Genomic DNA, 11,849 nt, shown 5'->3' on the forward strand with positions numbered 1-11,849 from the left:
GCATTCCCCAGCCTCATGCTTTCAGGGATGCTGGGGTATCCCTCCCCATGCTATAGGTAATGGCATTTATCCATGCTATTAAAGGATTACTTCCAGTCCCCCTGACTTCCAGGTGATTTGGAGTTATTCCTAAGGGCTGGTCTCTCGTTCTTCTGAATTGTTTGATCTGTGTTGCTGTGAGCAGAGTCATGGGAATGTTTTATTCTAACCCAGTGGGTTATTAAAGGACATGCTTATAAATAACCAGTCTTGGCTATTTTTAAGTATTTTCAACCTAGTCTATCAGGATAGTATGGCATAATCTGCAGGAAAACCGAGTCCAGCTCTGCTGCCAAGCTTTCGTAACTCACTTCTGTTCCTTTGGAGCCAAGTCTGAGCTCTCAGTCTGTGCTGCAGGAACACCAAGAGCCCGGAGGAGCTCTCACTGTGGCTCAGGACTGCTTGTTCTCTAACCTGATCCTCCTGTTACGCTATTGCAATGGATGGCATTGTCGTAGGTTACACAGGGGAAAGGAAATCTATAGCTAAATTTGGTGGGGTCTTTCATGGGACCATGGGGCAGACTGTGGTGCTGCTGATGGAGCTGCACCTGGTATTCACTGATGCTGGGGGGGGGGGGCTGCAGGCTCAGAGAGCAGCCTTTGGGGAGTCAAGGAGATGTGCATGTTGTCTGCTCCGTATGAACTGACCAAAAACCATATAAACCCCACTCCTCCAGCAGAATTGAGCATTTCAGACAAGCGAGTTGAGATTTACTTCTTAATTTATTACATTTCACATTGCTGTAAGCAATAAATTATAGTCAATATAATAACGGTGTCACAAAACATTACCATGAAGCACTCGCCTAACAGATACTGTAATCTACACACATAAGAACTGTAGTTATGCTATTTAGGTTCTTGGTGTTAATGGGAAGTGAACAAAATATTAAGGAGCTTCACAGTAAATTCAGGGAAACCATGTCATTATTATTGCTTCTGTGCAAACATTTCTACTGCTGGAGAAAGAGAAGGATCAGATGCGCAGTGTGTTTAGAGCGTTCCCTGCTGCACCCATCCAGTGCACTGGGTGATCCATGATCAGCAGCTGATGGGTCTCCAGAGTCTCCATCCCAGCCCTGCCAGGGCTCAGCCTTTAAGGAAACCAGTCTGGAAAGGCAAAGGCTGGGAAACACCGAGCCCATGGGAAGGTCTCGAGTCGCACCCAGGCACGCGGGATGGGTCGGGACCCTCGTGTGGGACCATGCAGTGCCCCACGGCCGCTGCCATCCCTTTGGAGCCACCGCTGCTGCTGCTGCTGCGTGCGCGGTGGCTGCAGCCCTGCTGTCACATCCCCTGTCCCGCAGCAGCTTGCGTGCGTGATGGGAGCTCACAAACAGTCCCGTCCTGAAGCGTTCTCCTCCATTTCTGCTCAGTGGACTTTAATGGAGTACTTCCGAAGCGTCAGGAACTGGAGCAGCTTGTCTTTCCTCCTCTGCTTTAGCGCCATTAGCGCTCTCGTTTTCTCCTCCAAGTCCTGGTCGGTGGCGAGGATGATTTTGGCTCTTTCCTCCGCCTTCTTGTCCCCGGAATTCCTGAAGAGTTTCTGCAGGGACTCTTGGTTGACGCTCTCGAAGATGTTGGCCACGGCTTTCTTGCGCAGGGCTGTGTCGAAGCGGTACCCGTGCACCGAGGGGCTCACGCGCAGGGATGTGGACATGGCTGCGGCTCTGTGGCTTCTCTTCGCTTTCATCTACGTGCGGTGCAGCCGGGTTTGCTCCCGGTTGGGTCGCTGGGTCGATGCGAGCCGTGCTGGCTCCCAGGACCTGTATTTAAAGGCAGGCAGGAGGAGAAAGCCCGAGGCTCAAGTTACAGCGATGAGCTCACGCTGATGTCAACACCGCCTGGTCATAGGCGAGTTTAACAGTTGAATTGCCAACTCGCCGCTGTCCCGCAGCCGAAGGGAAAACACTCCTGGAGCGTTCTGCAATGGGAATGGTTTTCCTTTGAGCAGGGTTTGTGCGGCTTCAGACCGAGGGACTCCTTCAGAACACACTCTGCTCCCGGCCCTTTGCTGCGCTGCCTGCAGGGTACATCATAAACAGTTAAAGCTCTTGCAGCGCTAACAGGAGGTGATAGCTGCGAGCCAGTGCATGCAGATGAACGCTTGTCTGTGTCTCTGTCTACACAGCAGAACAAAACCTGCTTAGGCCCAGGCACGGGATGCTTTCTGCTGCTTCCCAGATGATGCAGCTCCTGTTCAGTCCTGTATCTTCTAGTTGGCAAAGGGTGTATTGGAGGCAGCGGATCCATAATGTCCTCTGAGGTGGCTTCCAGGGATGTTACACCCCACATGGCCATGCTCTCACTGGGGTAAATCTCTGCACCAAGTCCTGCTCCTGCCTTGGGTATCCGTTGTCTTCAGTTTCCAGCCCACCCATGCAGTTCCTCTGCTCCCATAGAGTTAGTGCTCCCCACACCTCCCTTGCCCAGTGCCAAGCTCTCAGGCTGGGAGGTCTCACTCTTAATATGGATTAGTTTTAGGGGTTGGACTTGATGGTCCCTATGGGTCCCTTCCAACCCAGGATCTCCATGATGCCCTCTCAGTGATGATGTGGACTGGGCTGGCTCTGACTGTGCAGCGCCTGCTGGGCTTAGGAGTGTGGTACCACCGGGCACAACTAAATCTGGCCCAAAAGAGCAGTGGGCTCAAAAGCCACTTGAAGGCAGGGATCTGGGGATAAGTGTATTCTGGTTGATGGCTTAAAAGCAGCCGGATGCTGCAGAAGCACTGTTTGGAAACCGGCTGCTTGTTTATTGATGGTGGTGGTGACCCTGTTACTCATCCTCAGCGAGGAACTCCAGAAATAGCCTCTGTCCCCACAGCCCAGGGGGTTCCCTTCTATACAGGGAGCTGTGGGGTGATCTCTGACCGCAGTGATGAGCAGACCCCATGTAGCATCACCCGGTTGGTGGAATTCCTTCTGTTTGTGCTGCCTGTTACGTGCTTTAGTGTATAAACAACCCCATTGCAATCCCCTGCGATTCTCCTCCTGCCAGAAAGACTTAAAAGCCTCTCAGTTTGCTGTAGTCTTGCCGAATTTGTGTGGATTACACATCAGTTGCTGTTTGCAGTTGTAAATCCACCCGGAAAATGGGATCGTTTCGATGTGGCTCTGGGAAAGAGCCTTATGGTTAACCTGAAATATAAGGGAGAGTAGTAGGAAGGAAGGATTGTGGTCCTCTGCTGCAAAGTGCTGCCTGGAGCACTGCGGGAAGGGAAGGCCTGCATGGCTGCAGAAATGCTGGATGTACTTTACTTTGCTGGGCAGATAATGCCATTTCTGAGTATTTAGGGCAAAAAATAATGCCAGAAGATGACCTTCATACCAGCATTCCAGTGTCTGAAGGGGGCTACAAGGATGCTGGAGAGGGACTCTTCATCAAGGACCGGTTGGGATAAGAGGTGATGGGTTCAGACTGAAACAGGGGAAGTTCAGGTTGGAGATAAGGCAATTCTTTACTTAAATGCTCCATCCCTGGCAGTGTTCAAGACCAGGCTGGACAGAGCCTTGGGTGGCACGGTCTAGTGCGACGCATCCCTGCCCATGGCAAGGGGGTGGAACTGGATGCTCTCAAGCTCCTTTCCAACCCAGCCCGTTCCATGATTCGATGATTCTAAGATCAGTCGTGCTGCTGCGGCTGCAGAAAACCAGTCCTTCTTTGTTTCCCCTGGTTGCAACCCGGAGCTGAGGCACGTTAACACGCGCCTGCTTCCCACTGCTCCCACTGCACATGGGATCCTTCTGCAGGTATTTGCGGAGGGAGGCACGGCTGAGAGCATAAATTAGCCACGTTTGTGGAAGACACGAGCTCAGGAAAGGATCTGCCATGGAAACCGAGTCGAAAGCCGACGCTTTGGGAGGAAGACATCAGAAAGCTGCCAAGATGAAGCACGCGCGTTGTCGTGAGCTCATCTCGTGCTGAGCAGTGACAAATGCCTTTGCCCCTTCAAGCTTCTGTGCCCACTTTGTGTAAATTTAGTTGTGCTCAGCTCTGACTGAGAGATGAAGCATCCCTCATCTGGGTTTTTTCCAGTAATTTTTGTTTATATCGCTCTTTTAATGCTGCTCTTCCAGTAAAGCCCAGGAGGAATTATTCATGTGTTGGAACGGAGCAAAACTTCAGAGAAGATGCGATTTCTATCACCGCTCTCCTGCTATTAGTGCATAATTGCTTTGAGAAACGCAATTGCTCCATTTCACACATTAACGGGAGGATTAATTCCTACCCGCACCGTCTCCGCAGAGCAGCTCAGCCCCATCCCTAACTGCGCTCTGCCTCTCGTGATGTGATGGGTTTGGAGCGCTCCAGGCTTTGAAGCTGAAGCCCTTGTGATAGGTTATAGGCTAAGCCAAGCCTCAGGGTCTCAGTCAGAGCTTGCAGTCGCTGGGGGGAAGATTCAGGGAGGATGGTGCCTGTGCCGTGCTGGTGATGCAAAGTGGGGTTAAATAGACCTGGAGGCATCTCTGGCTCAGAGCTATGGGCTGCAGGACCCCGACTGCACCGTTATGGGAGAGGGGAAGGTAAAGCAGGGTCCCCACCAGGTACAAACACCATGTGAGGGGCTTTTGGAAGCCCCCATTCCTGAGAGCAGGAGGTGGAGGGAAGTCCGGGGCAGGCACTGCCTTTCCAGCAAACTCTTGCAGAGAGCATAGTCTGCATTCATGTAGCTGTCCAAAATCACTCCAAAGAAGGTCATTCGGGACGTCTTTGCATTTTGCTGGGGCATGTTTTACATAGCTTTCCTTTCACTAGCCTGCCTAAGCCTGCAGGGCTTGTAACACCACGTTGGCATCAGGAGGTACAGCAGTTCCCTAGGAGAGCATAGGTGCTAAGAGAGACATACCCATCTGTGTGTGAAAGAGCCTAAAACTGAGTCTTTGGAAGGGTTTGGAACAGGAAAAGAAGTTAAATTACTGCTTATATATATATATATATATATATGATGGTTTAGCTCTTTAGCTCTGAAATGCCCAGGAGCCTGTGATGCACACCCAGGTCATGCCAATGGCAGTGCTGGCCCCAGCTCCCCATCCTGCCCACTGTGTGTCCTGTGCCTCTGTCTGCACAGACCCCACCTGGGTTCTGGTTTGCTTTTCTGTGGTTGTTGGTTGTTTAACAGCGCATCTGGGAGCGCTCGTCCCCAACATCATGGCAGGAAGCTGTGCCCTTTGCTTACACAACCCCAGAGCTTAACTCAGCCACGTGTGTGCTCCCTGTGGCTTGTCCATGGTCCCCACTGGGGATGTGCTGTACAGGGGGATGTGATTTAATGGCAGCTCTGCTGCAGCTCAGCTGCTGGAAGGTAAAGGCATTTCTCAGACCATCCTGCTCATGTGGATTTAGGATCCTGCCTAAAAACCAGACAACAGAAGACATGATTCAGCTGCTTAAATTCCGTCGGGAAAGTTTCTAATAGGGAAAAAGAGTGTACACCGTGTCTATTGAATACTGTTCTTTATCCTACCTATGAAAACTAAATGAGATGCTGGCAATGCTAAGACAGGCATTGTTCTATCAGGTGTGTTCTGCACAGCATAAATCTGTGCTGCGGCCTCCTGCGAGCAAGAGCATCTTTTGCACCTCCTGATAGCCACACTCTCCATCGGGCTCCCTCCATCCCATGCTCATCTCCTTCACCCTAACCCGTGCATCCATGACATAAGGGATAAACCAGCAGCAGCCCAGCTGCTCCAACAAACTGGTGCCATGCACGGAATAACAGCTTTTCGTGGTGTCAATGCAGGGGTGCAGGTTGGGCTGGCTTGAGCTGACTGCGCCAAGGCTGCCCAGGGCCCATGGGTGAGCCCTGCAGGAGCCGAGCATCGCGCTCTGCACGGACACCATATAAGAATAAAGTTTGTGGTGTTACTGATAATGGATGTCTCCTCATTTCTCATAAATTCTCTGCTAAATGCACGATCACCAAGTTAATAATGCAGTGCAGGACATAATGAATAGCCAGTTACAGTAAGTAAATCATGCCTCCGGAGAAACAGAAACTTCTGGCACTTTGAAGAGGCAGAAGCCTTTTAAAGAAGCCGTGCACTGAGCAAAGCTGGACTGAGGACACGTTGACTTCTGGCATGAAACCGGTCTGCAGACCAGCCCCCCGTGCCCTGCTACAAGGGAAAGTACTTTAATAGCCTGGCTCCAGCATCTTCCTCCTGTGTCAGCAAGACTGAGCGCGGCGAGGAAAGTTTAGACTCCCGAGCGCGAACCACCCTTTCTTTCTGTGCTGAATTTCCTGTTGGATCTTCCTGAAGTCCCCCAAGTCCCCCTCGCCAGAGCAGGGCGAAGGCAGAGCCGTCTCCCCTTGTCAGACACCGCATTGTCTGCTGCCGAGGGGACGGGCTCACGGGAAATCCTGCCTTGGGGCTGGGACGCGGCGCTGGCTCAGGCCATTGTCACAGCCCAGCCCACGGGCGACAGTACCAGACACACGTCCCATGCTCCAGTGCCCCCCTCATTAAGGCTCTAATCTCTGCTGAGCCGCTTCCTCTGCTGTGCAGGGGTGGCAGGCAGGATGTGTGCTTTGGACTGCTCTGTTCTGGGGGGGCCTGGGTGCCCCCAGTGCTCCAGAGACATGGCTGCAGCCCAGGGTTGTATCTCCAGAGCCAGATGTGTGAGATGGCATGGCAATGCCAGGAGCCAGATGTGTGAGATGGCATGGCAATGCCAGGAGCCAGATGTGTGAGATGGCATGGCAATGCTGGAAGCCAGATGTGCGAGATGGCATGGCAATGCTGGAAACCAGATGTGCAAGATGGCATGGCAGTGCTGGAAGCCAGATGTGTGAGATGGCATGGCAATGCTGGAAGCCAGCTGTGTGAGATAGCATGGCAATGCCAGGAGCCAGGTGTGTGAGATGGCACAGCAATGCCAGGAGCCAGATGTGTGAGATGGCATGGCAATGATGGAAGCCAGATGTGTGAGATGGCATGGCAATGCTGGAAGCCAGCTGTGTGAGATGGCATGGCAATGCTGGAAGCCAGCTGTGTGAGATGGCATGGCAATGCCAGGAGCCAGATGTGTGGGATGGCATGGCAATGCCAGGAGCCAGGTGTGTGAGATGGCATGGCAATGCTGGAAGCCAGATGTGCGAGATGGCATGGCAATGCTGGAAACCAGATGTGCAAGATGGCATGGCAGTGCTGGAAGCCAGATGTGTGAGATGGCATGGAAATGCTGGAAGCCAGCTGTGTGAGATGGCATGGCAATGCTGGAAGACAGCTGTGTGAGATGGCATGGCAATGCTGGAAGCCAGATGTGCGAGACGGCATGGCAATGCTGGAAGCCAGATGTGCGAGATAGCATGGCAGTGCTGGAAGCCAGATGTGTGAGACGACACGGCAATGCTGGAAGCCAGATGTGTGAGACGACATGGCAATGCTGGAAGCCAGATGTGTGAGACGACACGGCAATGCTGGAAGCCAGATGTGTGAGATGGCATGGCAATGCTGGAAGCCAGATGTGTGAGATGGCATGGCAATGCTGGAAGCCAGATGTGTGAGATGGCATGGCAATGCTGGAAGCCAGATGTGTGAGATGGCATGGCAATGCTGGAAGCCAGATGTGTGAGATGGCATGGCAGTGCTGGAAGCCAGCTGTGTGAGATGGCATGGCAATGCTGGAAACCAGATGTGCAAGATGGCATGGCAGTGCTGGAAGCCAGATGTGTGAGATGCAATGCTGGGAGTGGGATGCTGCCACAGCCAGGCTGGAGGTAGAGTGGTGGCAATGGGCAGCAGCCAGGCAACGAAGGGATCTAAGGGGGTGTTAAGCTGCCAACCTGCCCTACCTGGTGAGGGCTGTGACGGTGCAGAGGAGATTCTGGGCTTGGCAACGGGGTGCAAGGCTGGGGCTGGTGTCTTGTGGAGGAGCAGCGTGGCTTTGGGAGCAGGTTTGGGTCAGGCTTTGGGGTTATGCAGCTGAGTAGCACTGGGAGAAACCAGCTGCGACTGGGAGCTGAGGGAAACACCCAGTGGAGGTTGATCAGGAACTCAGCCCTGAGGTGAATCAGGTGCGAGCTTAGCCTGAAACTGCGGCGTTATCGGCCTCGTACTTCACTCCTCCACCAACAAAGGAGCTCCTTGGAGAAAACAGATGGCATTTGCCTCCCATCACCCTCCCCTGTGGCCCGGCAGCTCTTGCATTGTGCCTGCTAGAAAAGCACTTTCTGCCATCCTCCTCCTATCACCCCAACCCAAACCCTCTGCAGGTCCCTGCCCATAGCAGCATCAGCATCAGAATCACAGGGATGGGGACTCCATAGGGGATTTTAGGGCTGGTTTTGCTGAGACCTTGCTGCAGACCCCTCCAGTGTTGTGCAGCAGGGGCTGATGTGTTCTGCTGCTCTTGGAGGGGACGGGAGTTGTGCTGCATGGTCATTGCATGGGTCTGTGACCACTGCGGCTGCTGGAGCCCATCAGGGGCTGTTCCAGGGCTGCTGTGAGTGTTGGTGGGGTTACGCAGGTTTCTGTCCTCCTGCCTGTGGTGGCTGTGCCCAGCACACGTCAGCTCCCGCTCCAGGGAGCAATAACAGGGCTGTAAACCCTATCTCAGCACAGAGGCGAGGCTGGCACCTTGGGGCACCAGGCTGGCATCACCAGCCCAGCCGAGGCCGGTGCCAGGCAGAGCCAGGGCAGCTCCCATGATCCCTGTATCCATGAGAGCACCCCAGGACACAGACCTCCATACGGCCGCAGTGTGGGAAGCCCCCGAGGACCATGTTTAGCTCTTGCAGTGATGCCTTCTAGATGCTTCCAGCAATCACATTGCCTAATTGATGCAATCTAAGTGACTGATGCCTTGTTTACAAGGGAGCCTTGCCTTTGTTCTCGAGATGTGCCCTTGAATCCCTGTCAAGTGTCAGCGCTGGTTTATGATGCTTCGCCCTGTCTGCATGGGGTTATTTATGCAGGCGGCTCAAACAGAAAAGGACCGGTTTAGAACTGTCAGTTTATAAGGGCTCTGTGTAGGAGGGGAAGACAGGGGAGAGAGATGCTGCTGTGTGGATGCAGGCGGGTATGGTAAAAGTGCTTTGCAGCCCCTTGGGAAGAAACCTGGCTGAGCAGCAAATGGTACAAGCAGTGTCTGTTGCCAGAGCATCAGGACGAGAGCATCAGCTCTGATCCATCAGAGGCTGGGTTTTGAGCTAGAAACCAGCCGTGTTGTTGAAGAAGTTGGCATTTGCCTGGGAGAAGTAAATCAGATTTGTCTTTATTCCAGCCTGAAGAGAGAAATCTGCCCCTCAGGAGGTCTGTCCGAGACTGGAGTGAAGCAGTAGCCAGCACTGGTACCAACCACCCTTTCAGCCTGGGGTGATAAAGCCTCCTAGCCATGTATTGGGTCTTATCTGTCCTTTTAGATACACTTCTTCATGTAGGTTGTGCTCAGTCTGAGGCTGTTCCCTTCTCCGGTTCTTCCAAGTCACTGCTTCCCAGCATCAGCGTTGGCTGGATCAGCACACGGATCCCCCAGTCAGTGCATGAGGTGGTTTAGAGGTGGTGGGTAGCCCTGATGCCGCTTCCAGCCGTGTCCCCTATCCCTCTTTGCTGTCTTACATAAGGAGCCCTGAAAGACAAATGGCATCCTCAGTCTTCCTGTGTGACAGGGCATTCCATGGCCTCACCAGCACACTGGCGTGCTGCAGCACCACGTGCATGAAAGGAGCATTTAGATGGAGAACACTGGGTAAAACAGCCCTAGTGTGGGCTGTGGGCTGCTGGTCTGAATGCACTTGGGAGCCTGGATTGCTCCGAGCTGCTCCCTTTTGCTCCAAGAAGACACCAATGAGGAAGAGCTGAGCAATGCCCTGTGTTTTGGGGAGCAGCAGGTCCTGTCCCTGCAGCGCACAGGGAAAAGGGGGAAAGGAGGTTCCAGGTTTCAAGGTTTGGGTGTTATTGTGCACGGCGGTGGTCACTGCTGCTCTTGAAATGCCAAAGTGCTGCTTGAATGGTGCTGCTGACCCCATGAGTGGCTGTTGCTTCAGGCAGCTTCATGCAGCAGGGATGCTGCAGGGATGCGGCAGGGATGCAGTAGGGATGCTGCAGGGGTGCTGTGGGGATGTAGCAGGGGTGAAGCAGGGATGCAGTAGGGTTGCAGTAGGGATGCTGCAGGGATGAAATGGGGATGCAGAAAGGATGCCTCAGGGATGAAGTGGGGATGCAGTAGGGATGCTGCAGGGGTGCTGTAGGGATGTAGCAGGGATGAAGTGGGGATGCTGCAGGGATGAAGTGGGGATGCAGAAGAGATGCCTCAGGGATGAAGTGGGGATGCAGCAAGGATGCTGCAGGGATGAAGCGGGGATGCAGTAGGGATGCTGCAGGGGTGCTGCAGGGATGCAGCAGGGATGCAGAGGGAGCTCTGGGCACGCCATGCTGACGTGAGGCACAAATGCAAACGAAATGGGTTGTCTGTCAGTCAGTAAACAGTGACGAGTGTGACATTAAGTTACGGAGCTGCTGAGCTGTCTCCAGAGCCCTCCTCGTGCACAAAGCTGAGTCAGTTCCGGCCCCGAGGAGGTTCATGGAAGGAGCGTTTCCCAACTGCTGTTTAGGGAAAACTGATGGGGAAACTAAACGAAATCCAGCCGATTTGACCCCAAAACCTGCCCCTCCACAGGCCCCTCTCATCACAGCAACAGCTGATGAAGAGAGGAGAGGAGGGACCTGAGCCCTCACCCTTGTGCTCACCAGCACCCCTTATCCATGCACCACCATCCCCGTTGCTCCAGGGCCTCATCCCCACCGACAAATCACTGCCTGCATCCAGCAACAGCAGCCTCCAGCCTTGCTGCCTTTGGCCAGCATGAGGGTAAATTCCAAGTCTCTTGTTCAACAAATTCATCGGGAAGCAAAAGCATGATAACAGCCTTGTTATGGGGCTCCTGACCCCATGGGGCCGTGTCCTGACTGGCCCCGTCTGCCTGCGGGGCACCCCACTGCGAGCTGTGCCCCGCATCCCCTCGGAATGCTTTCCCTTGGGGATGACTTCCCTGGGCGGTGGGGCTCCTCTCTGTTGAGGAAATGTCTTTCATCAGTAGAAATGAGACCAGGGGAATAGTTTCCATTCGTGTCAGGATAAAAACGGCTCAAGCCGGGCGGGATTGATTGCTGAAAAGAATTGGAGCAACCCCAGTGCCGTTTCGGAAGGCTTCCCACTGCTCTTGCCTACAGTAAACACGAAATATATTTAGCAGCAGAGCCCAGCGTGAGGCAGCCTCTTACTGCAATAATAGCGGGGCCTTGCCTTTGAATCCCTTTCTCTTTCCCTAAGGAATGGGTTTGACAGAGCCCTTGAGGCATCGCCCAGGGCTCCTGCCCCTGCCCCATTGCCGAGGGGGGTGTTTGTCCTTGTTTGCCCGGTGCAGCAGCCTCCAGTGCAGTGAGTAACTCTGCAAACAGGCACTGGGGTGGATGTGTGGCACCAGTGATCCCTGCTCTGATGGCACCCCCCCACTGAGCCCTCAAATGCTCCATCCCTGGCAGTGATCAGGGCTTGGAGCACCCTGCTCTAGTGGCAGGGGTTGGAACAGGATGAGCTTGAAGGTCCTTTCCAACCCAAACCAGGCTGGGATGCTATGAAACCCGATGGAGCTGGAGTGAGAGGTGAGCTAAAGGGAGGCAATGTTGGTTTACTGCCCCCCAGCCAGCACCCGTTGTTCCTGATGCACGTATTACACATGCAGGCAATGGGAAAACCTCTATTTCACAATAATGCACTTTCTTCACTGTATTCATTATTCAGATTGCTCCAAAGCATCCTCATAAACCAGGAACCTGCTGTGCTGCGTCCAAGTAC

At 53.6% G+C, this 11,849-nt stretch overlaps 1 protein-coding gene across 1 annotated transcript; it reads right to left on the reverse strand.

The window, feature by feature from the left end:
• Positions 1–745: 745 nt before the first annotated feature.
• On the reverse strand, positions 746–1,805 carry TCIM (transcriptional and immune response regulator). The gene has a single exon (XM_061472512.1). The coding sequence runs from the start codon at positions 1,732–1,734 to the stop codon at positions 1,414–1,416; it is 321 nt and encodes a 106-aa protein (XP_061328496.1). The 5' UTR covers positions 1,735–1,805; the 3' UTR covers positions 746–1,413.
• Positions 1,806–11,849: the final 10,044 nt, after the last annotated feature.

The sequence above is a fragment of the Pezoporus flaviventris genome, unplaced genomic scaffold, assembly GCF_033815535.1.
Source record: "Pezoporus flaviventris isolate CSIRO_AGI_PZ_B2104156 unplaced genomic scaffold, CSIRO_AGI_Pfla_v1 ptg000071l, whole genome shotgun sequence".
NCBI lineage: Eukaryota > Metazoa > Chordata > Aves > Psittaciformes > Psittacidae > Pezoporus > Pezoporus flaviventris.